At 39.1% G+C, this 27,050-nt stretch overlaps 1 protein-coding gene across 5 annotated transcripts in view; it reads right to left on the bottom strand.

Annotated features, from left to right (window-relative positions):
• The window catches only part of dclk2a (doublecortin-like kinase 2a), a 38,305-nt gene extending 29,427 nt beyond the window's left edge, over nucleotides 1-8,878 (bottom strand). For all 5 annotated transcript variants that reach the window (XM_079693119.1, XM_079693120.1, XM_079693121.1 and 2 more), the window contains exons 1-2: nucleotides 8,088-8,878; nucleotides 2,484-2,821 (exon numbers count right to left, since the gene is read on the bottom strand). In XM_079693119.1, coding sequence (XP_079549245.1) covers nucleotides 2,484-2,821; nucleotides 8,088-8,493 — 744 coding nt within the window. In that variant the 5' untranslated portion in view covers nucleotides 8,494-8,878. The remainder of the gene's footprint in view (nucleotides 1-2,483; nucleotides 2,822-8,087) is intronic.
• Nucleotides 8,879-27,050: the final 18,172 nt, after the last annotated feature.

The raw sequence follows: 27,050 nt of genomic DNA, 5'->3' as shown, positions 1-27,050 counted from the left end.
ATAGAGTCTGTCCCTCGGCTCCAGTCTAGGATGCTGTATGCTAGTTCTACTCTGAGCATGCTGTAATTGGTGTCGATCTTCCAGTCTGACTTGGTCTGACCCCACAAAACGTCAGTGTTCTTTCAAAGGAACTGACACTAGAAAATGCCCTTCTTTAAAACAACCAATGTATTTGATTTTGTTTATTTGTTAAACACTGTTACATTTTATGTATTAGAACACATATTTATGAGATGGGTGTCTTTACTTGCAAGTGAAACCCATCTAACTCTGAGTTCAAGGGGAAATCATCCTATTTGTTTTGCATTGTAACAAAGCTTTTCTTAGCTCATGAAAAGTAGATGTTTTGGACATACATGATTTTTACAGGATAGCGACTACATGTATGTGGGAAAGAGGCTTCCAGCCACCAGTATGGCACCACGAAGGATGTGAAAAGAGGCTTATCAGTAGAGAGGATTCATGACAGAGACATCCAAACAGTCAAGCTGTCAGATTATTGAGACTGTTAGCTCCTCTTCAAGCTGAGGGGTGCAGAATCTAATGTTTTCCCATTCAATTCTCTAAGAAGGCAATACGGAAAAATACAGATTATGTTGTCAGATATAACAATTTATTTTGTCACTGGCTATCTAAAAGCCTTGTTGAATAAAACATCTACTGACTGAATTGACTGATACTATCATGGACAGGATACTGTCAGGAGTCAAGCTCTGGTGTCTGGATCACGTTACAGGCTTAATGGGTTAAACCTCTAAATCACACTCTTAATTTAATTCTGAGACACTCCTGTTGAAGCCAAGTGAGTCAAACGATTCTAAAGCAAAGTGCCAGTTTTTAAGTAGTGAATCATACATAATGGCACAAACACACTCACTGCCTTTCCAAAGGCAGCTACTGCTACTGGTTAAAGCTCTAAATGGCTGATTTAGCCAAAGTGAAAGCTGAAAAACTAGAAAATATTTGATTATTAAAACACAGTCTAACCTAATAATACTTTCTTGTCACTTTCTATGTTAAGGCACCATCTAGGTACAGGATATTACTTAAAAAAATTCAAGAATAGTGGAGCTGTATGCTATATGCTTCATTTGATTTATGAGAACAATGCAGTTACAGAAAGGGTGCTTCCTCTCAATCTGTCTAATAATATGCTAACCTTTTTGGTCTACAAATGAATTGGAAACTCACAACATAGGGAAATAATGGAAACGCTAGTATGATACAGTTTACAATAAAAATGTATCCTAGGTACCATACTGTAGTAACATGTACTTGAATGTACCCCATAAAGTCCAATGAAACATTCTTCATAGCATTACAGGGTGTGAAGTGGCTGGGAAGCACAGCTGGTCTGCACAGCTGATGGAGTTGGTATTTACTACAGATGGAAATTGAGAGATAAATGGTTTATGTGACAGATATGGGACTGTAATAATCACAGTGGGGAATCAAATAAGATTCTCACAAGAAACATAACTGTGTGCAGCTGTGGACAAACCATATAATTGGAACATTTTTGTTTCACCACCTTGTTTTTGACCATATCAATCCCTGACATTATTTACCATTTTAATCTAATTTGAAGTCTTGAGTACAGCTGTTATTCTATTATCTGAATAATGGAGGAATAACAATAATTCAATAAGCCTGGTATTTAGTAAAATATTTGTTTAACTACTGTGGAAAATCCAATAAATGGGCATAAAATCACATACATTTGATAAATGTGATTCTGTCAGACCCATGGACACGTTCATCCCCTGAAGTCTCAAACAAGCCTTCATACCTCCTTAAGGTTACTAAGTGTTTGCATACAAGCTCCTTCATTTCCAGTTTATTTTTGACCCAGTACTTTTGTTTGGTTACTTACATTAAACAGCTTTGCCCCATTTTTGTCTATCCGACTATCCAGATGAGACAGCATCATATCAATCTTTTGGATTAGGGGCACCATGTGTTCAAACTCACCTCATCTCATGACACCAGGGACCCTAAATGAGAATCTCAGATGTAAATAATACTATATATGAGTCCCAGGTGGATAGGCTTATAGTAAAAACAGTCTCAATGGCTTAATGGGATGGCAAGGTATTGAGGAAACTGTACTGATGGATATAGCACAACGTAAGTGTATTCATTAGTGCCTTGTTGAAATAATCGTGGCGTGTAATTATGTATGGATGATTAAATGGGGGGTAATTACCTCGACTGCTGACACAGCTGAAACCTATAAATCACAGCACTTTTTGGAGATGAAACCTTTGGCTAAAAAGCTCAGCTGCTCCATCTGGTTTTCATATGCACACTATCCAATTTCATCTCACTGAAAACACAACTTGTTCCAACTGTCAATGACTTCATCGATATTGGCAAGAAAGAAAAATACTTGTTTTCTTTAACTCGTTTTCCATGAGTTTGGTGATTACAAAAGCTGCAATAATCCTTTAAACTAAACCAAGCATGCATTGTAAGAGACTCACCTGCTTGCCCTCCAAAGTGTACAGCCTCCTCACAGCTCCAGAGTCCAGCTTGATAGCGTCTGTGATGTCAGTGAGCACCTGATCAAAGGAGTGAGCCGTCTTCTTGTTGAGCAGCACCCGCACTGCTTTGCGGGGTTTCACTCCGCTGCGGATGACTGTGACTAGTTTGGGTTTGATGAAGTCCTTGGACTCACGCTGCAGCTCGCTCTTGGACGGGAGGAGACAGGAGAGGGAGCGCGATGTGCCCGTTTTGCTGCCCACGGCCCAGTTAGGGTTAACGTTCTTGTTGTAGTCCACTCGTCTGAAGGGCTCGTTTGAGGCACACACATAACTCTCACCTGAGGGAAGAAAGAAGGTGGTAGAGTTGATCTCTTGTCTTCAAATACCACAATATGTTGACCCAATATCTGGATAATATATATGTTAACTATACTGTAAGTGCTTTCATAACATATTTACACAATGAGATATCTGATAAATCATCGAGTCATTTTGATCACTGAATTATTCAAAACAGATAATATAAAATTATAAATCACTTTACTACACTGTTTCCTATAAAACCAGAAAAAGACAACATTTAGGCCATAATGAGATATCCAAAACACAATAACCAGTCATTTATCCTAATATCTTATATCGGTATACTGCCGAGCACTATATACTATGTTTAAGAAATTCAAAAAATGTGTTTTAAATTAAATATTGGAAAGATCCCACACACATACTGCACATACTTTGGATCAGAATTCATCTGACATGTTGGGTAAGCATATGCATTATGCAACACAACATACCATGTCCACATGCCATATGGGAGTCAGAGGGACAACAAAGAGTTAACATTCCTCAGTAGAAACAGAAAGGCGCATTGAGAGGCCGGGCCAGTACCACTGTCCTCTCTCCCCTTCAGCTGCCGAGCTGCTGCGTTGGCCTTCATCCAATGCAAAGCACTTTGTTTTATCTGCCAGCCTTACATTCCACGTTTTAACAAGCAAATGTTTCCCCTTAAGAACAAAGTCATGTGACGAGTACAGGGCCGAAACATGTTAACCACAGGAGGAATGTCTGGTGGTTGTTTTGAAGGCTGAGTGTTGGATGAGAAACTCAATGATGTTCCACTCTGAGTAAGACAAAATCATTTCTGTTCATGCTACCTTCATCACAAAAGTATTTACCACACAACATGGATGTCTCTGAGAATAAACTTCTGCTTAACAGACACTTCACTAAGCGTACAAGATACTCATGTTGTAGCGAATATCCACGGTTTATATCAGTGAAGATATTTAAAGGGCTAGACGATAAATATTTCTCATGAAAAATGTCAAGGAGCAAAATACCAGGCACACATTGAGAAACTGAAAAACCATAGCTTGGTAAAATCTCTGTCATGCCTTAACTCTGCATTTCTGAGTCATTTGTATAAACTGCATAGCACCAAAACACAGGCTAGATTAAGCTGAATAATGTATAATCCTATAAGTGGACCAACCTCTGAAATGTACTAGTATACACCTTAAACAGGTTTGTGGGACAGTGTTAAGAATTGTTCTTGAAAGTTTTATTATCTTTTGCTAAACACCTGTTTCTACAAACAGTATCAAATTCGAAGTATACCATTTTAGCTATCCGACGAATGTCAAGACAAAAGAAGCAAGCTGCACTGAAAGAAGGCCAGATGAGACAGTGCGTCCCACGATACCTGGTTTTATTAAGCTCGCAATTAACCAAAGGCTAATTAAAATACAAGGCCACAGCTGGAGGGATTGAGCTTTGGCTGAAAACTAAAACAAAATATAACTGGGGGTGTCATTCATCGGGGGGACAATGACAGGATGCTGGAATGACCTCAGATGGTGACTGGTGACAGGCTATTCCCCTAGGTGCAGGGGTCTCAGGTGCTACATCCCCCAGTGATGCGAGGGGAGCCCCAACCAGCCGCCACTGGCTGCTGTCCTCATGTGGACCACAGATGAGCTCAGCTTTAACAGAGCTGTCAAACATGTCCAGAAGCTTTAATGCAGTGCTCTCACATCTGTCAACAAACCGAAACCAGAGCAATGGCAGTGAATGGGAATCATACAAAGGGGGTTATATTAAGACGATAAACATTTGTCTTAATATAGTGACCCTATGATCCAATGATATTCTCAGAATGCATGGCCTTCTGTTTTGTTTTACTGACTTAATATTCACCATTCTAGTCAAAGGAATTGGACAAGTATGGTGAGCTGCTGACTACTTCTTTTACTAGGTGAACATACTAAATGGCACATCTTACAGAGGGGTTTCGGGGGATGGTCCCAATCTGTTGCTTAGCTTATTCAAATAATGTCAAATATGTCAATGTCTAGTTTGTTCTTTTATCCAAGAAATCCCTTTCAATCAAGCATACATTAGTGATGCAGCTCAGCAGTGTTAGCCTCGAGCCATACCCCAAAAGCTGCAACAAATTAGGCATTTAAAAATATTCAAGACTGAGCGGCTCCTAAAACTGTGAATTTATTAACCACAGATAATTCAAACCTAAATTGTTTAAAACGGAAGGTCTCCAGGCAAATACAAAACAAGTCTTGTTCATTCACAAGATTTCAATATTTTAAAAAAAAACTGTGATTTATCCCAACAATAAACAGTTAATTTCCTTTTATTGTAGGTATAAAAGTATCTCTGTGTTAAGATTTCTGTAATTGTTTAGCTTCTATCAAATCTCTGGGGTGGAGAGTTTAGTTTTACAACTGTGTTCCCATTTATAGTTTTAGATATTAGCCTTATTAACTTTTTACTGATGCCTTCAGTCGTTTCCAAGCTGTGTAAGGCCAGTGCTGATGTGAACCTTATTAGAACCAAAACCAGGATGCTTTTAATGTGAATAAGTTATAGGAAATACAATTTGTGTGTCACCAAGTTCGCAGAGCTTAGCGGTGCTATTCTTCAATACATACAGATTTAAAGAACTGCATATTAACCAATGTGGCACTATTTGGAAAGCAGATCAGTTTTAAATATTCTGGGAAGGACAAACAGCCACAATGAGCTGAAAAGGGCTGCCGGCCCCTCTAACGTTTCTAGCAAACCTCCAACACGTGACAAAGGTAAACAACTCGACCTTGCTGTGCTATCAGCAGAACACTCCCACCTGGCCAGCGCTGCTCGACTTCTCCCGGTTGCTCTTGGCACAGCTCCCTAAGAGCTGACTGTGATAAGCTGTGGGTTTAATAATCCCATCCAGCCAGAGGGGGCACACATGCAAATGGTGCTTATTGGGTTTTTAAACAAAAGAGCCCCAGCAGGCCTCAATCTATGGAGGCAGACTGCTGAGCTGTGCGGTAATGTTTCCTTTCTCTCTCCATTAGATGGGCGAGTAAACAAGGACAAGACACTAATGCTCTGCCACCCTGCAGTGCATCTCACATCTGATTTTACAAGTCATAAAAACACTTTCCCACTTGCCCCTCAAGGTATCAAGCCATGTAAATAGTTGGCTAATTTGCTGTGTTTTTTTAGTTGTCTTAATTGACTTTGGCCATTATCACAAATACAAATAGATTGAAGGAAGTTTAATAAAGGGGCTCACAGTATTTAAAAAATCTAATTCTAAAACTCAATATGAATGTGAATTAAATGGAAATGGGACCATGGAAACACCCCCGTCAGGGCTCTTCAGAAGGACCAGGTCCACTCATGCTGTGTCCATATGGATTGGATTGTAGTGATGGGAAATCATTCTAATGTTTATGACCTGCATGTCTTCAAGTTTTCAGAAGAACTGAGACCGTCGTGTGCGGTTAAATTGTTTTTTCAATCACCTTGGATGTTGGACCGGCTGATGTGGGACATTCAATTCTTGGATAGAGAAGTTTTTGTATCATTATGTTGAATTATCTGTTTGAGTTTTTGACCTTTCCAAAACTTGGGTGATGATGTGAACACCATGTATCAAAAATAAAAAAGTCTACAAAAACTTTACATCCAGAATAAATGAAACACAACTAGTAATGCATGTATGCCCAGGATCCTCATTTCAGAGTTACCTGCACATTAAGTGCAGAGGTGCAGTGGCAGACTGCCAATGCACCAAAACTACTTTTGCTCAAATTGCCAGACTAGTGAAGCTACAGAATTTAGATCAGGCTCTGGCCTAAATCTTTCCCAGTCATTCAGGAGAGGGGGCATAGGAAATCAAGTTCAAGTTTTATAAGGATGTGTGTGAAAATAGACGAGTATACAAGAATAATGACTGTAGTAAGACATCTGTGGATCCTGAGTGTGTGTGGCAGAGCCGTGACCTCTCCTGTTAAAAGAGGATTGCAGCAGGTCACAACACACACACACACACACACACACACACACACACACACACACACACACACACACACACACACACACACACACACACACACACACACACACACACACACACACACACACACACACACACACACACACACACACACACACACACACACACACACACACACACACACACACACACACACACACACACACACACACACACACACACACACAATCTTATTACTGAGAGGCCACAGTCTGTCCCTGCAGGGTGAATCACACTGCACGAAAGGGAAAGGGAAGGAGAAGACTGTGCTCTATTGGTGACATAATGTCATAAACTTAAAATAGTATCGATAACTTGTCTGCTAATAATGCACTAAATTAAATGTGTTTAGGGAGTAATGTCAGTCCTGCAGTTCCTCACCAAAATGACTGAACTGAACACTTCTACTAATAACTCGATCATTTAACTTTATAAACTTTACTTAACCGATTTTCCAAAATTGTTCTCACATTTCTGGAATTAAAAGCTATTATATCGCCCCTACAGTTCAACAAACAAACTGGATGGGGGAGGGAAACTTCCATCTTTCAAGCCCCATGGGTGAGATCAATTTAAGAGAGCATCCAATGGACCCTGCACCACATTCATCACACATTCGTTCCCAGGCAGGATTGCACTTAGAGCTACACAAGGCATTTTCAAACCAGCACCAACTCAGCTCACTCCAAACTAAAAAGGGGAGAGAGTGAAAGAGTCCAGCTGAGATCAATGGACCCTGAAGGCATTAGCAGCCTGTGCAGAACTAAAGCTGCACTGAGGAGGGGTCTGCTTGTCTGCATGCACGACACTGGGTCAAAGATGTCAGAACAGTTATGTCAATGATGCAAGGGAAGCTCTGCACTGCATCCATTATACTGTAATGTCCTTCAGAGGTAATTTGATAGATTTAGCTACAGTAGAACTAGAGGAGCACACAACTACACTTTGTCCGGCACAACTTTCGTGCAAATGGCAACATAGACATCCAATTCACAAAGTAAACAGCATCAAGAGCCATTAGGGGGTCAGCCCTTATCAATGGGAACATGTTCTAAAAGTGACTTGTGAAAATGTTAGCATAATTTCCCTGGAGCTACATTGATCAGTGTGCATGGACCATTTAGCCAGTGCTTAAGGCAAACTGAGCTTTTATAAAAATCAATGTAATGAATGAATCAATGCACTCTATCTATCATCAATATAAAGTATTGGCCCTTTTTCATGATTGGTGTTCACATAAGGTCCATTATCACCCTTACCCTCTACTAACTCATCCAGACTGGTGATCCTCTTGCCTCCATCCAAAGCGTATAAGGTCCGGACTCCTTGAGGAAGGTTGACATTGTCCGACAGAGACCTTGTGAGCTCCATGAGCAGAGCATCCATGGACCGGAACCTGTCGCTAGATATGGCATACACCAAACCTTTAAAATATCTGTCCCCATTGCGATAAAACCGCACTTTTCTGGCTTTTTTCTCGGAGGTGAGGGACTGGAGGGTGCGGGTCCGGTAGAAGCTACAGTGCGCACTGTTCGCTGGGCTGGGGACCACCCCGTTCCCTCTGGAGCCGGACTGGGACCCGGAGCCAGAGTTAGTCCTCGGTGTCCGGTGAGGCTTCTCTCGTTCCTCAAAGTGTTCAAATTCAATACTTCTGCTAAGCGACATGTTGACCAGCTTTCAGTCTTGCTGTTTTATCAGAAATCCCAACCCAACGGAGGATACACGCTTGCCTCTCCTGTCTGCGACCCCAGTCAGCTGTTGTGGGGACACTGTGTGACTGCACCCGTTACTGGGGACAAGTCCAAACGTCCAAACGCTATAAAAAAATAGCTCCAAAAAAAAAAGAAACAATGAATTGATTTACAATAACTAAAGTAGTAATCCAAACACCAGATCGGGGTTATCCGGTTGAAAATGTGTCAAATACAGATCTTTTTTGTTTGACAGGCATTGCAGAGGACCTAAAGGTAGGTTTTCAAACAACGCAGCAAATATTGTTAAACTTCGGCGCACCGCAACAAATACCGCAAGCCGCCTCCTTCTCAAGCTCTCATCCTGCCTCTGACTGGCTGCGAGCTCAGGCTGTCAGATCAGTGGATAAAGAGAGGGGGGGGCTTCCCCCTGAGGCTCAGGGTCCTAATGCTCTCTATTGTTCTGATAATAAATTCACATGAAAACAATTCAGTTTAGCCTATTGTTTTCAAACTGTAAGAATACCATCGAAAGTGTTTCTTCAAAATGTGAGAAAAACGTAAAGAAAGTAAAGGCCAAAACACCTTGAAAGTAATACTGGTAAACTAAGTTATACTGTATTATACAAAATAGGAGGATTCATATATTATATAAACCTATATTGATGTTAAATTCGCTCATTTGTCAGACACTTTCACTATTTGTTTGAATGATTCAATTGATAACTGCAAAGTTAAATCTTTTTTGAAGAAATATTTTTAATAAACTGAGAAGGCCAATTATTTATCAGAGATTTTTTTATAAATTATGTTTTTTTTTGTATCTGTTTCTGATTCTGATTGAGCCTGTTTCATACAACGAGCTAAACACAACACATTGTATTTACTTTATCTATTTTTTAAAGCTTTAAACCGTCAGTTGATATGACGGCCATGGATTGCATTCTGAGATTGACAGGTTGCTAGATTGCAGACTTAAATAGTCGCACCATGTTTATGGACATAACATACACATTGTACAATATTTACATAGAGACAGTTATGTTTGTGTATTAGGACATTAATTCAGTTTGGTTATTTTGCAGAGTGCAGCAAAGAATAGACAGGTCTCTATTTCTGCCAAATAGGATTAAAGAGGGTGATGCCAGTTTTGCCCACCACCTGGCGGGTTCCTGGTAAACTCACCACCACCCCCTGCCAGGATCTTAAATGAATGCGTCACCACCTGGCCTAGCACAGCGCGGACCTGAGCCACTGTCACAGCGGCTTGTCAAGAAAGCAGGGCAAGCCTGGTTCCATGCAGACTGGAGACGAGTTAACCCACTTTTCAACGACAGTAGCCTAATTCTTGAACCCAGTGCAACAGAAACTAATACATCTTTGCCACATTTTAGAAGCACCCATCAGGGACATGATTATTTTTAAAGGCCCATAGGTCTATTTTTCACTATAACATTTAAATAGTAAATGACAAAGGCAGTGTTTTGTACTTTTAAACGTTTTATATTTAACACAAACCACTTTAACCCTGATTTATTTTACAAACACGATAATGTGAACAAACTGTTGACAACATCAGAAAAAAAACAATTTCAATTGATGTAATCTTTATATTCACTCTTAATTCTTCAATTGGATGTAAATGTACGCCGAAAAAAGTGTCTGCTAGTCTTTGGCGTCCATACAAAGAAACTAACAATATTAAACGTAATCAAAATCCACTCAGTTTAAATAGAACAAGAAAATACAAAAATCATTGCGCATAAAGATGAATAAATCAGACAAATGAGTTTCCAAACATTAAAAGACAGGATGTGTCAGGTGTCAGTCCGGTATTTTTTGTGGACTGACTCTTTTTGTACATTATAACATATTGTTTAGTTAATGGGAACTGAATAATGTAAGTGACCTCATCTGTTTATTCTCCAATGTTTTAATAATTTATTCAATTTTTCTTTGATTTTCTCATTTCATTCATGTTTTTATAAATACCACCAATGGGTTTCCAGCAACATCTTAGGAATGTTTCAAACTGAAAGCCAGCTGTGTCTGATGTATTGTTTGAGCAGCCTCTGAGGGAGGAAGTCACTGCAGAAAGAAAATAGGAAATGCTCTTCCCCCGGCAAAGGGAAATCCTGTACAGAATGACAAAGCAGAAAATCCCTCAATGACAAGAATCCCTCTCTCTAAATTAAAAACAACAATGTGGTAGGCGATAAGGCTTAAGCCTCCTCTGACTCTTTTCTTTCTGTTCTTTTGCTAAGCTACTAATATAATGCAGTTTACAAGGGATTTGGGGAATAAGTCTCCCTCAGGCATTTATATGAAATCACTTACCAACACAATCCACTCCTAAGGAAACAATGCTAAGAATGTGATCATTTTCAAAGATCTGGTAGTTTTAATCCAAAATCATGCCTTATGAACACAGGCTACTCATTAAAAGAGATGTAAGGAATGCTGTGACCCTGGTACTTTAACATTTATATAAATCAGATATAATTTACCCTAATGCTCTCTGAATCTTACAATTGGCAATATCTGCATTTTATGATTTTTATATTTGCAAAGGATATTAAGAAACCACATACAAGGTAAAACAAGTCCACCCTGAGGCTCTAGTCATGGCTTGTATTTACTAAAGAGGCCTTTCTAAGGTGCCACATGGACCCTCATCATAATTCAGAAGCAAAGACCATCTTTGGACAGAGGGTAGATAAAAGGCATCAGGAGATTTGAAAAAGAACCCATTTGTCTTTAAACCCACTGACAGGCAGCGTGTGTGGGTGTGTCCATTATTTTTCATGCTAGGCACCAGGTGCCACAACACGCACATCATTTCAGATTAATGTGTCAATAAAAATTAGGATATGGCTCTGGGGTCAAAGGTCAAAAGAGCGGAAAGGCCGCAGTTGGAGAGAGATCAGGGTTTCTTCATTGTATTATCTTAATAGAGGCATCAGAGCCACAGCTGCAGTGAACATGGTCGACCCCAGTTTGTGTTACTATGTTTAAAGATAACATCTTGCAAAACAGGGCGTTATTTAACTAATAAACTAATAAATACATATAGAAAAACCAACTAGCATCTAAAACTACAAATGGCTGTTGTGCTTTTATGAGGTCAAGGTCAAGATAATTTATGTCTGATCTAATAAAGTTGAAAGATACTCCGACGCCCTCTAGTGTCCACCACTCAACAATAACTAAGGGGGATAGAAAACGCTATATTTTGATTTCACATTTAATAAAAAAAGACAGATTTTTTCTTATAGAAAGTAAAATGATTCAAAGGTCAAGACTCAAAGGTCAATGTTCACACGAATATTAATTTGTTTAAAAAAGTCCAGATCATGGTTTGAAACACCATTCATGTCAAAATCAGACCATTAATCAAAATCATTCAATCTCACGTTTTGTAGTCAAATCATCACCCACATAAGTGCAATAGTCCCTAAGCACAAATATAGAGTCCACAGGCGATGCCCTCTGTCTGGCCCGGGCACTGAGAGGGGGTCCCAGTATGCCTAGCCTAAGTTAACCTTTTTCCAAATACAGTATTCTTGTAGTCAGGCCCTCACCTGGGACCAATTTGCTTTCAGAGACCTTAAAAGGAGCTGTTGCCTCTGACTCCCATGATCACAGGGGCATGGAAACTCCTTGGCTATAATAAGATAGTGATTCTCAGAGGGGTGCAGAGGAACCCACAGGCCAAAAGAAAATTAGCTGCATTCACAAGTACCAGAAATACAATGTAGGTCATGTTGAGTCCAAGCATGACATGCAATTAAAACAAGAAAAAATATCCCTTTAGATTGTAAATGTAGCCATCACCCATATCATTAAGGATCCAGTTCCATCAGATTACATTTTTGTCTCACGTTTATTGCACATCCGGACACCTAGACAAATAATGATCATCCTCAGCCATGACCCTCTGCAAAGTTATGAGGATAATAAAAAATGTGTCACACACTGCCGTTGTAATTTCATCAAGTAAATCTCCTGCCATCGGAGAGTGAAGTGTTAAATGTTCTCCAGGTAAAAAATAACTAGCAAGGCTACATTTTCTACTTTTATCCTTTACCAAGTAGTTCGCCTACAGCAATGAAAAAAAGGCTCACAGCAGGGATTCATAAGCCTCGGCATGATCAAAGACAAGGTTATTCCAGGTGCCAGACAATGTGGAACACAGCCTGGTCACAAATCCTATAAAACTAACCTAGCCCTCCTGTCCAGGCAAATTGAATTACTTCAGGTTTTACACCATTTGGCAGCAGTGAGGGGCCATGTTTTCCCACATTGACCCAGTTCTCTCAGGTTCTGTTAAGGGTAGAGTAGACAATGTTGTTGCCATGTTGGTTAGCATGATGCTGTAAGTGAGTGTTACCTCATCTAACCTGAGAAGAATTAAGACCCCATTCAAAGTCCCAAGTGAGTCGGTGTTAGAGATGTATTGGAATCAGATTTATTTACATGTGGGCATCAAATGTTAATGTACAGCCTACAGTTGATGTGGCAAAATCAGGCTGCTCTGGGTGAAACAACTAAACGTTTATATTGGGGGGTATTTCACACTAGCCATGCAGTCAAATAGCTTCAGGGTATATCTTTCTGCCTGCTTTTGTAATAATTTCCGATTTCAACTTTGCATAAAAATAAACGTCACACAGCTGATCATTAACCATGTTTATGTATTCTCTCTCTTTTAATTGACTGCATTTTTGTAGAATATGAATGCATTTCAAAGTTAAACTTGAAAATGGGACTATTGTTATAACAGTATTTGTTTCTTCTTAAACTATACTGCTATCATTTACAGTAAGTCATAACACATGGCAATAGTCCCTGCTGAAAAACGTATTTTTTCATATTGAACTGTCAAGTTTTCAAATGTAAAAGTTATTTCACTTTGACATATGATGTTGTTTGGTGTACTATTGACGAAACATTGAATGAATAATAGTATTATATTATTACCAACACTTTGTGTGTCTGACCACTGGATGGGGCTCTTACACCTGCGTTTCACTGCAGCTGCACTGATCACTTGAAATTGGTTAACTTGTGTTTCTTTTTAAAAATACATACCATTACTTTTTATTTTTTATATTTCAGGTTAATATTCATGTATTAATCTTGTGGTTCTTCAGTTGACTTTTTAAGATTGACCTCAAAGAGATGCATCATTTTAATGAGCACATGGAGGGCTTGATTCAGTGCCATACTCCTCTTATAATGGCAACCTCATAATAATATACAAAGGGGAGAGAAGCAATGTGAAGAGTCAAAAAAATAAGAGCAAAGGAAGAGGGGAAAAGATTATTTTTAAAGAACAATTGAAGTGTAAGGAAGAAACACGGAGAAGTGTTGAAAAGGGGAAATTATTCAGTGAGGCAAGGATGACATGAGGTATTTCATGAAGAGATTAGTTTTCAGACTCCAAAGAGGGGAAATAACTGGAGAGGAAAATAATCGCTGCCAACAGAGGAAAGACCAGGTTAGAGAAGAGTCAAGTCTGCATGGAGCACTGAGCAGACTGCAGGGAAGAGAACGCTGAATGACAAAAAAGATTACTTTGTATAAATAATTGAGTTCACATTGTCACTTTACCCTAAAGTCATGGCATGTACTGTACATGTTTCCATGTAAAATTGCCTACATGAAGTCACTGTCAAACAACCCACAGACCACCACACTGCTCTTATGTGTCAGTTCACCTTTTGGCCTTGGCATGACATGAAACAGTCTTTCTCTCAGAGAGGAGTTCCCCCTTGGAGAAAGGCACCTTTGATCAATAAAATAATCTGTGACTCCTTGAGGCAAAAACAGATAGACATTAACAGCACTGTTAATCTGTCAGAGCGGTCCTGGTGGATTACAGTTAGAGCGGTCACTGCAGTGGACAGTCAAAACGAATGGAGGCTGGCATGTGTCAGAGAGAAGCATCGCTCGGGCCGGATCTCATCCAAGACATCCTGCTCCTCCCAGGAGAAATCACCGGCCCAGTGTCCTCATCGTCACGTGCCAACCCTTCAGAAGCTTACAGTAAGTACAGCACTGTCGTAAAGTATTGACGTAACAGGTAACATTATTGTGCTCCAAGATAGTGTAAGGTGGTGATTTTGTATTTGAAACGTGGAGAGAAAAGATAATCAGTATCTGTATTGATAATCTGCTGCTGCTCTAACGCAATATTTACATATTTGGTAGCAAGTGCATTATCTCTCAATCTATTAAAAGAAAGAAATGTTGGTAACACTTTATGATAAGGCACCATTCATACAGGGTTTTAGCTGTAACTCATGATTTAAATTATTTAATTATCGATAATAAGCCCTTGATTAGAGCAATTTTTGATGGCAAGAAATCCATGTTTTTTTGTTGTTATAATATTACGGTTACATATGTAGGAAATCCATTAATAATCACCTATATGTTTCTCATATTTGAATAGGCCATCAGTACTGCAGTAATGAATGGTAAAATAGCTTCAAGAGCAAGGGTCCAGACAACTTTGCAACCCCATGTTATTGGTTATTGGTGGTTGTTTTTTGTTTTTTTTGCACGAGTTGATGGAATACGTTTTATTTAGTTAAAAATACTTTCTACTTCTTAATCTGCATTTATGCATTTTCCTAAAGCTAAAAATAGAGTGTTAAAGCTCACGAAAGGTTTTAAAGACACATGCTTTTCACAATATGGTGATGTTATGTTTCAGAAGTGAAGGGAGTCTGAAACCTGTAGTATGAACTTTAAATAGTAGGCAATATAAATATCTATAAAGGAAAACTGTGTATTTACATGCCGATAAAGTAATAACTGTGCATTTACCACCTTCTATATAACGAATCCCCAAACTGAACTATGATGCACAGCAACACCGGTCACTGCATGTCACCACAGATCTGGAGAAAAAAAAAATCCCAGAGATGTGTCAGAAATTAGCATTGTGAGCAGTTGGGCATTGACGGATGTCTTTCACTGTGAATATCAACCACGGCGCTGGTGAGCAAGTCCACTCTCATCTAATCTTGTCACAAACTCCTACAGCCCGCTGTGATGTCAGAGCCACTCTGAAAGTCCACGCTTTGTTTGAGTCTGTTGAATATACAGCTGTCGGACTGAAAGGCTGCATGAAGAGCTTGTGATGCAGCCGTAGCTGTTGATGAATGGATCGTCACAGCGATAATTCACGAGGACCAGTCACTGTGTGAGTGCCTCGATGACACATTATCTGTGGCTCTCGGCTTATAAAGGGAGTAGCTGTCCTGTTAATTTTATAATTGTTCCTATATTTAACAGTTTCAAACAGTGATTTATTTTATTCATAAAAAAAAGTTTTTACATCCAAAATGAATTAGTATTGAATTTTGATACAACTGCACTGCTGTTGGTCATTGTATCTTAAAGAAATGAGATCTTGTGTTTAAAACATGTTAGATATTAAGATCTGATTCGGGATCAGTTCTGGTCAGGTTAAAAAAGCTATTAGTTCCTGAAAACTAACAACATAACTTACATTAGAACAGATAGTAACAGACATCCATGTTTTTTTTACTTTCATTTAAAACTGTTTAGTCTTAATAACCACGATATGAACATTTAATATAGGATTTGTTTGTAATTCGGTGAATTGTATTGAAAGAAATAATGTATCTAACAACTATAACTTATAGGGAGCCATAAGTGAGACTGGCGTGTAATCAGATGAAGATGACAGTATAATAAAACACGATTGCAACGATATGGCTATGAAAGTAAAACATGCTTCACGTGTTGAACACCACAAGCTTGCATCGCTGCGTCCGTACAGCAGACAGGAAGTAGAATCAATAGATGGCACTGTTTCCCAGGCCTTGGCTCTCAATCTAAGTTGGTAACACTTCAAATCTCCTCCTCTCTTTTTATTTTCTCTCATATAGTTGTTCCGTCTAGAACCCACTTAAAATGTTGAACAGACTTGTGGCCAGAGTAAACCTGAAGCCATTTGAAGCTGAATCCTCCAGAGTATCACACCTCATTACACTTGTTGTATCAGAGTAACACTGCAGACTTGAGAGCTGTTTGGGACGATAGATGGTGGTGATCATAACGTATATATAAACTGAATTATATATAGGATTAGATGCAGATTTATATGCATTAAAATGTGTGATTTTAACATCATGGTGATATCATAGTGAAGACAGGTTTTCTAGACACAGTATGTCTCAAAAAGTAAGAATTAGGGCAATGGATGAAACAATATTATAGGTCCTTAAAACCAGATTATCTCTTCTTTACATTCTGTAGTTTGTTTTTCTTCTGTGCCATTTCACCGGGTACTAGGCAAGGTAAAAATGTGTCTCATGTATCGTACATCTGAGAAAGTATAGCCACTTCCACTGTTGCAGAACATACACAATCTGATTTTATATTGCCAGGCTGTCAATCAAACTAATCAAACAACAACATCAGGAGTCCTGACGAAACAGATTACATGGAAACTTTTTTTTCAAAGCTTTCATTTTTTTTCACTTTCTTTTTCCAAGGCTGCATCTGCAAAATAGGGGCCTTAATAAAGTACCCTGAATATAGATAAACTAATATGAATATATTATACAAATATATGATTCTCATGTTAATTCTGAATGTAACATGAATGGGGAAAAAACATTTTGAACCATTCAAATGTTCTGCCTAAAGAAGCAATTAGATTTGATCTTTATTGTTATTAGGTTTAACATTTAGATATGCATGTTTAAAATAATTCCCAATTCTGTCTGTTTGTGTGTGCCTCTATCTGTGCAGCTTCTTCCCTTCTCTATGTGTGTGTGTGTGTGTGTGTGTGTGTGTGTGTGTGTGTGTGTGTGTGTGTGTGTGTGTGTGTGTGTGTGTGTGTGCCTGTCTATGTGTGTGTGTGCAGGTGTGTATATGAGTGTAGGTTGATACACCTGTAGATGATTGACTGTTGCATGGTTGCAAAGTTAAATGAGATTGATCAGCGTGCTGTTTGATTAGTTCTAACATTGATTTATAACATTTAACAAGGGTGAAGAGAGACAGTTCAAAGCTTGATGGATGAGTCAATGTGATAACGGGGAAAAAACCCTTTGTGCTCTTAAACCTTGAAGCTCACCAGCTGCTTCTTTGATTTGTTTAGCTTTAAGTGCACAACCAAAGTGTAAGGATCCTTTAGTTCCTCAATGTTTTCTTAAAATACAAGAATAACAGATTTCAAATAGCGTAGCGCCTGCTAGGTTCACAAGGCTTTCTTTGCGGAAGTTACACCTGGAGCATGAGACAATCGCAGTGGTTGCTAGGTTACGGGTCTCCTCATGGTCTCTGCCGTGAGCTTCCAGAGAATCGAGCTTTGCTCAGTGAATCATCCCCTTCAGTCGATACAAGAATGAGTATGTATGACCATGAGTGAACCACACATAGTACAAATCCAATGTGTGTGTGTGTGTGTGTGTGTGTGTGTGTGTGTGTGTGTGTGTGTGTGTGTGTGTGTGTGTGTGTGTGTGTGTGTGTGTGTGTGTGTGTGTGTGTGTGTGTGTGTGTGTGTGTGTGTGTGTGTGTGTGTGTGTGTGTGTGTGTGTGTATGTGAGTGTGTGAGTGTGTGTTCTTGGGCTTTTATTATGGCTAATACTTACATGTCAACAATCACAGGATATCGGCCTTTTATAACTAGAGAGGGTTTAACATGTCACAGCAGGAAGCACACGTTTATATTATATAATCAAATTAATGGCTGATTTCCGTTGGCTGCTTTCACATCAGCCTGCTGCTTTTATGCAAGCTGGTTCACTTTAACTCACACCTATATTGCTCAACTCCAAATTATCTGCTGCAAAAAAGAGTTACTACAGAAAATCCACAATTGTGTGAACTTTACAATAGTGTGGATATGCGAAAACATGTTAACAACCACTTTCCTGTTAACACATCCTGCAGACACGAGGCAAAACTACCATTCCTTTGAAGTCCTATTCTGGCGACTATTGAAAAGTCACTATTTATCAGTCCTTTGTTCTCCACCTACTCTTAAGATAAAAATATGGTTATTAAAATGCTTAATACTCCACTGTGCTCACCAGATATAGTCATTACATTGTCTGTCTGTGAACATACAGCCAGTTTCACACCGCTTTTCACAGATTTTTCACCTAAACCGCTTCCCAACTGTTGCTGAAAAGAGTGGTGAGACTGAACCAAGTTGGTGAAGCCCAAACAAAGTACTGAAACACTGACGAACATAAAGCTTTTTTCAAGATAAAGGTTTATTTATCGTTTCAGAATTTCATCTGGTCAATAGAGGTCATTATTGCTTGCAAAGTCTACATGTGAGTATATGTGGAAAAGGAATATTTAATCTGAAGGAAATCCCATTGGGATGAAGAGATTATTTGCTCGCTTTTTAAGTAGTGCAATCCTCTAACTCGTGACAAAATCATCCCAAACGCCTCTTCGGCTCGTCTCCATAGTGTAGTTTCCCTCTCCTCATCAATTCTAGCCATCTGTTGCTCATTTCATATCTGTTCATCTGAATTTGGCCCTGGATCTTTGCGTCTTTGGAAGCTGCGGGTTAGTGTTAAAGATATTCATGTATCCTTTTCAAATGTGGTTTGCCATAATCAAAGAATTTTAGAGTAATGCCACCATTTTAGAAAGTTATGCCACTGAATTTAACACTGACTAAATAACAAAAGTGTAGGTTTACCCAGATAACAACAACTTTCCAAGAGGAGTAAATAGCCATGATATTTTTGGTTATACCTAAGGCTTTGAGACATCCGTCAATGAAACTGCCATCACTAAACAGTGGAGAGCACATAGTTGCATTTGTGAAGCTCACAGAATTAAAAAACGACATGCAGCCACATATTTTCTTCCAGAAAATGTCACCACAGATAATCTCCAGAATGCGCTGCGAACACTTTTCATAGGTGCTATTTTTTGTTTGTTGAAATTATAATGAAAATTGTTGGATTTTGAAGATTTTTTGATTATTTACGGCAACCACATTGTTTGTTCAAGGCCATGTAGTGGTTCATATTTGTTGCGGTTCATATTTTTTGTTGCAAATGCTCAAAGAATAATGCCTTTAGGACCTATTTTTTTGTGGCTGTCAGAGCCTCATTCCAGACGTTATGGATCTTCATCTTCCCTTCTCTCTCTCTCTCTCTCTCTCTCTCTCTCTCTCTCTCTCTCTCTCTTTGGCATGCAAGGTTTCCTCCTCTCTCCCTTGAATGGTGTCCTTGAGTTTTGCCCCTTGTGTGTTTGTGGAGTCTGTCCTCCTTCCAGGTCTGCATGGTGGAGAGGAGGTGGTGTGGCTGAGGTTCTAAGTGTTTGGCATCACATAGAAATGGCTCTACTCCTGGAACAATATTCTTCATATAGGCAGGAAGTATATCCCATTCTGAGTGTAGATGTGTTATTTGGGCTATATGAGTCTCATGGACTTGACATAACGTGAGCAAATGTGTGGGATTAAAGGTGGATATTATGTTGACTTTCTCGGTCCTTACTTGTTTTTTGGTTTTCTACTAGAACGTCATTGCAAGCTTTGAATAAAAAAAATAAAAACATTGTGTTTCTCATGCCTGTTTTGTTAAAAATTATCTTTCTAAATCTAAATAAGAAGCAGGTCCTCTTCCACAGATTCCACAATGTTGCACCGACATGTTTCTCAAGTAGCGAGACACAAACCAAGTAAAGGAACCCAACATTTTTTGTTCTTGAAGACCTCCATTGATTCTCTGCCATGCTTGAAATGGGAGGGGTGGGCCGATTGATAATCATATGGTTGTAATCCTTAAACCTCACCACTAGATGCCACTAATTATTGCCCCTTGATGTCCTCTGCTGTAACTGATTCTTAACATTTGATGAAACATTTCCTGCCAGTTGCACAGTAGTGGGGGTTTAAATGAGGCACATAAGGTGATCTGGAGGACTACTGCTGATTTATCTTGGACCGGGTCACTGTAGTGGTGCTACAGTTTGGCACAGCTGCTCTCGTAAAATGTTTTGATACCCCCAATAAGAGTTCAGTGTTTTACTATGATTAAATCCCCCAGGCCTGTTTGCAGTAAAATCTCTCTCTCTGTCTGTCTCTGAGTGTCTTTCCTTATCCCTCCCTCTCTCCCCCTCCCACACCATTACTGTTTGCCATTCTGCCTCCATCGTCATTCTTATTCTATCCCACTCTCTACCTCTTCTGACCTACACACAGAGAAACTTGGGTCACTGGGTACGTCTGTGTAGTCAGTACAACTGTCTGGTTAATATCCTTGCAATTGTCTTGAACTAAAGTCAAACCAACTAATTTTTTACCGCTTTTTAATGTCAAATGGTACGTGTGTTTATAGGATTAATTCATCACTTCTGGCAGGGAGTAAAAGTGTGATCGCCTTCGTCTGTCTTTGACTGTGACGAGGAAATATCCACAAGTTACGGTTTGATTGGTCCAAAATCTGCGACCAACTCAAGAACCATGGATTTTGGTGGCCTTTTGCTGTAGCAACTTGTGTCCCAACAGGAAGGAACTACATTATTTTGGCTACCTTGTGACCTTCCCTCTAACACAAACATCAGGCCAGATTTTGGCTTCTTTGTTATAGCCATAGTCTTTCATTCCTATGGTACAATGTTGACTCTAAAAATAGTTAACTTGGAAGTCTGCCATTGGTGGAGAGACTTGCCTGGCTCTGAGAGGTTTATTTCTGTATAGCATCCCTACAGACAGATATACACTTTCCAAATTGCAGCTGTCCATAAACATGCATTCATTCTCCTACTTGCTTGTGATTGGGGCTTGTTAAAGATTTACATCTGCAATGACAATCCATATATCCTGTTTGATATCTCACCGATCCGTAATATGCAGAAACATTACTGTCACATTGTTTTAAATATATATATATTTGCCTGCTATCTGAACTCATATCTTTTCACCCTCTGCACCGTCATATGACTGACTCCATTTAGCCTACATTTGTCCTCTGATGGTGAGTGATTGTTAACCAAATGCCCTAATTGTTTAATTAGGTCGGGGCCAGGGAGCTGTGACAGCTGCAGTGTGATTCATGTATGCTGGATTTTCAGGAGCAGTAATAGGTGGTTGGCAGTTGGGGGGGCAAGAAGTGATGCGTCCTTTGGCAGGAGAGCTGGCATCTGTCACCCATGTCAGCATAATGGGAGCGCAAATGGCAGTCCAAAAATGCTGCCAGGTAACCCATTGCCTCCAACAGCCCAAACCTGAAATCCTATGATTTTTAAGCCAATACTGTTTTTGTAACTTCCCCTAAGTCAGAATTTAAAGAATCAAGGCTCTAATCCATTCTGTGTCTTCCAATATGTGTTTGCCTAATGCAATAACATGCTGTTCATAAAATCAACTTGGAATATCCCTTTAATCTTTCAAATGTTACCTCTCTTTCTACAAAATCATATGCATCACATAAGACACAACAAACACAAAGACCAAAGTGAAAAGGTTTTGGAGTCTACTGTATGCCATTATGCAATACGTACTATATGTAGTATAATTTTTTCGTTTTGTGGCCGTTTTGTGGCAGTAAAAAGTCACATGCATCCCCAGAGCACCATGAGCAGACTGTGTGTAGCGTTTGTTGAAGTAAATATTAATAGACAGGCAAGAGCTCTGGCTTGAATATTTCAAATCTGAGTGTCTGTACAGTATGACAGAGTCCAAGCCTGTGTGTTGCGATCCATTAGTGCTACAACCATCCCCAGGGCGGCGGCACCAAGCGGAGTACTGTACTGACTTGCCAATCTCTGCCGACTTGTTTCCTTGCTGACAGCTGAATTTACAAGGGTCAAATTACTGTGGGAAGAATAAAACCAAAATTTGAAAGGCTTGGTATCAATAGTTTCTGTGTCATTCTGTCAGATGTTCACCTCCCCTCTCCCCTATCGTAGGTGGGGGAACAGACACACATTGTCTTTAAGGAATGTCCACTTTGGGGATAGGTTGTTAAACTAATGGAAATACTGTGTCGTGAGTTCCTCAGGAAAAGGTTGGCTTCTAGATCACTTTAGGTTTGGGAAGAGGAAAAGGTTTCTTTGGCTAATATCTTGTTATCGAATGACGTCTGCATTAGCTGGTTGAATAGCACAAGTGAAAGTGTAATTTAATGAAAGCAACACTATATCCATTTTGAACAAGGTCACAAATTAGATTCAGGTGAGTTTCCAAAGCAGTAAACCGACAGTATTATTTGTATAATGAAACTGTATTATGAAACTGACTATGTCACATAATCTTTCCCTTGCTTTAGGTCCTACATGCTATTATCTATCTTCTACGGTATAAATATATGCTCTGTATAATATTTTGCCATCTGTTTTCCTTTCAGGAGAAAGAAGATACCAAAAGGTAAAATGTATATGTTTATTTTAGTTATATTATACATGTTGCATGATACCTAAATGTTGACCTTATTTTGACAGAGCCAATGAAATCTTGCATGAAGCAAAAAAGACAGCTGGTCATAGCCACTGTGCTGTCAGCCATTGGTTTATATCCCTCAGTTTGGCATTTCTGCGGTTGCCATGTTATTATGTTGACCAGAAGTGACCATATTTGGACGAGAGGGTGGGGTCCTGAATCTCAGTATAGCACAATGACACGATGACATTTACATTGTTTCTCGTTCTCTACGGTGTAACGCCGCCACTCTGGCATCCTGCCAGCTGCTGTCAGTCAAACTCAGACAGCTACACACCCATCCAGTTCGCCCGAGAGGAAAAAAACTCAAGTTCTTGATTTTCCCCAAAGGTGTTTATCTTCTTTATTAATAAAAAATAAGCTGACATGACTCATTTTTATTAATATTATTTATTTATTTTCCTATTTTGAAGTCCCTAAAAGCTGCAATAATTAGTTTTGTGTTAACTTGGGAACCCAACTCTAATCGTGCACTTGTTTGACACTTAATGACTTTATGGAGTTGGTATGGTAAAAATGTAGACTGAGCCAATAACAGGTTTACATTAGCATTCATTTGGAGTTGTGTCAGTCTAATATCCCTTTAGCTCTGTTTTTAGTAATAACCTTCTCTATCATTGACTCCCAGTGGATTTCTCTAATATTCAATGATTTCCCATCAATATTTGGAAATACTAATGTTAACGTTTCAAACCAGATTGTTGCACACCCCTTTTTGACTTTAATTGGTAATGTTACTCTTTACAGAGAATTAACACCAGTCACTGTTGATTTAAATTATTTTCGCTGCAAACGCAAAATATTGTGTATAAAGACAATCCACAAGCCACCAGCATTTATACACATTTTATGTGTGAGCAGGTTGAACACAATTCATCTGTAAGTTATTGTAGTTATCCAAAAGAGTGGTGTGAGAATGGTCTATGTTTTTATGTTTGGCAGACTTATGGTAAGCTTTGAGTTTTACGGCTTTTACTTTGGAGTGTATGGAAAATATTTCCATGGCTTGCTTTTACACAAAGGACTCTTTCGCAGCAGCATTTTAAAGCCAGCCTACAACTCATCATGAAAGCTGAGCTCTGAAGATTTAAGTTTGCATCAGTTAGGCTAGATTTGTAGACCTTCACCTTAAACTAAATGTTTGTACTTTTAATCAATGCTTGCATGCTACAGTAGATAGCCATAATTCATCATTCAACTGTATACAGACAGCAGGATGAATCTAATTAGATTGTTTCAACTAGCATCAAATGCACTGAAAACCTTTGTGTAGTCTTTAAATGCTTAAAATATCCATATATTCTAACTGAGATGAATCTCTGGATATTGAACTGCATTCAATTAACTTGAATTCTTAAAGTACTCACTCTACCTTTCGTCGGGGGATTCCAAATTGGTGCAGCAGAACCTGTGACGTACTGACACTGGATACTCCCATAATGCAACACAGCCTTTCTTTAGACTCTTATTGGCTCATGAACTCTGTCTTTTAAAGGCCATGGCTCCAGTGAAATCACCTGGATGTCCCATATAGCAACTTTTAAACAACACTTTTATCTTCAAGATGTTCTAAAAAAAAACGTTTTATTAGATAGAAGCAGTGAGCGGGTGTATAACATGGAACAAGGGTTTAAAACCAAACCAGTTACGTTATATTTATGGTATGTATCGCATGCACCATGCCAACAGGAAACCCCTGTAAAACAAATTTACATTTGATGTACACCAATGCAAAGCAACTTATTAAAGGTGCATTCAAACTACATGGGAAAAAGGTTGATATCATAAAAAAATGTGTCCAAATATAAATTATTTCTAATTTCTAAATTGATTTTGAGATTTATATTACACAGCAACATCAAACTGAACTCCCACTGTCACTGTGTCTTGCCGTGCTGTGGGCCGCCGCATGGAGGTGACAGATGAGTAAACACTGAGCTGTGGATTGATTGTACAGTCAGAGTGCTTTCTGATTTATAGGGCCAACTGCATATGACCAGTGTGACTCCCTCAGGGCAGTAGAGCACTGGCATTCCTTTGCTGTAAATTTACAGGCCTGCTCTGAGGTACAGATTGGATATTAGATAGTGAGAAACTGTTGTACTATTCGTGTGTGCTTTTACCTTTCAAAGGAATAACGCCCTTAATAGTAGTTATCATTAGGCTGTTGTACTGTAAATTCACTTTTTTTTTTTAAATGTTCATCCCTGGGATTTCTTTGCTGAATTATTAAGTCTATGAAAGTTATCTGAGCAGGAACAGCAATTGCTATGTCTTGCAACAATTCATTTTCCTGAAAGACTCATTTAAAAAATGGCAGGCAGTGAAAAAAAAAGCCATTCAAGAAATGAGCATAATTATTTGCTGGGATAAGTACCGTTTATAATTTCCTCTCTGCCCCCTATGACACCGTTCTTTATGTGGTTTCAATATCACAGACAGATGCAGATAGTTGCATGTTCAAAGCACACAAAGCAGAATTCCAGATGGTAAAAGCATCATCATCATAAAAAAACAAAAACCTTAAGTCAGGGTTTATTGTTTCTTCCATGCCTTCATGTTTTACTGAAGAACACTTTTTTCTTTGTTACTTCCATTTTGTATTAATGATATGCTGTATTTGAAAGCATACAGCACCTTTTAATACACAATAATGCATGTTGAAAGCAAAGTGACATTTAGATAGAGATGAACAACAGATTACTTCTGCTTAAACTTTACTCAGCTAAAAATAAACCATCTTTTCCCCTCTGAACCCGTTTAACCAAAAACACAGGAGACGAGGCAATAGCCACATCAACATCTCTCCAGAAAAGAAAAGTTTTTCTCCAACAGACGGCTCGGTGAATGCGGGAGATAAAAAATGCTCCTCTGTGTCCAAAGTATGAGTTGGGTTCACTTGAAGCTCATTAACACTGCAAATCCCCTTGATCTTTTCCAATTAACTGTCCCAGCCAGGACGATGTGAGACATGCAATTAACAAAGGCCAGTAGCTGACTCACCCCTCGTTCCCCTGTTTCATTACCGCCGAGCCTTGGATATGGGTCAAATTCAACAGCTGACATATGTGCTTTAACAATCTGAGGGCTGAGAGTTTGCTGCATGGCAGGTCTTCTTCCTCTGTACTGTAATTATGGGGATGGTCTGTTATTGGGAGAGCTGCTTCAAGGTCTCACTCGAACAGCAGGGGTAACATGCAAGAGTCAATAATGAAACGGGGGGATGATCGAAGAGAGGGAACTCTTACAACACAGACTTTAGATCTATATGCTGCTAAACACTGTTTAACTGTTGGGGTTTGATCTGAGTATTGGATGAACTTATGTCGATCAAATATACCATACACATTATTTTTAGGTGTGCAGTTAGAACATATTTAATGATTTCATCACTATATCAAATTAGGTTTATTCTTAGTGGTACCTGTGAGGAACATAGACTGTATGGTGAGGAAGAGCTGCCTTTGGATTTGCCTTTGATGGCTGGCAGGAAAAAGGAGGTGAATCACAGTGTTTATCACATGCTTTACAGATACTATTCATAAAACCACAAGAAGCTGCAAAACGTGAACATTGATACGTTTACAAGTAAAAACCTGAGATTATCATCTGCTGAGGATAGTCCTGATATTGTACAGGTTGTGTTCCAGATAATTAAACTAGTTTGAGTGGCTATGCAAAGCTTTCCGTTTTCTTGCGGTACACAAAATCAATTTACCGTTATGATTCAGATTTGTCTATTATAACTAAAATGTCTACTGTTGCTACTAAATGTTATCAGTTGTATAGAGAGCTAACTAAGCCTAGCTACATGATACGGTCCTTTGTCTCCAGCGGACAAAGGACCGTAAAGGAACATACAAAATGAGTAGCAAACCCGAATGGAATAAAAGTAATGAAGTATGTTTTCACTAGCTATAAATATATTCAGCTGAAAAGTTCCTGGTGTTCAGAACCCACTTTCCTTTTAGGCAAATCTTTTCGCAGTCAGATTAAAAATGTGACCTCATCATTTTGGCACGGATGACATTATTAGTGGAGAAAAAAACAACTACATGGAGATTCAGAGGATC

This window comes from Notothenia rossii, assembly GCF_949606895.1.
Source record: "Notothenia rossii genome assembly, chromosome: 1".
NCBI lineage: Eukaryota > Metazoa > Chordata > Actinopteri > Perciformes > Nototheniidae > Notothenia > Notothenia rossii.
Note: the sequence above shows the minus strand (reverse complement) of the source record. Positions and strands in the feature narration are given on the sequence as shown.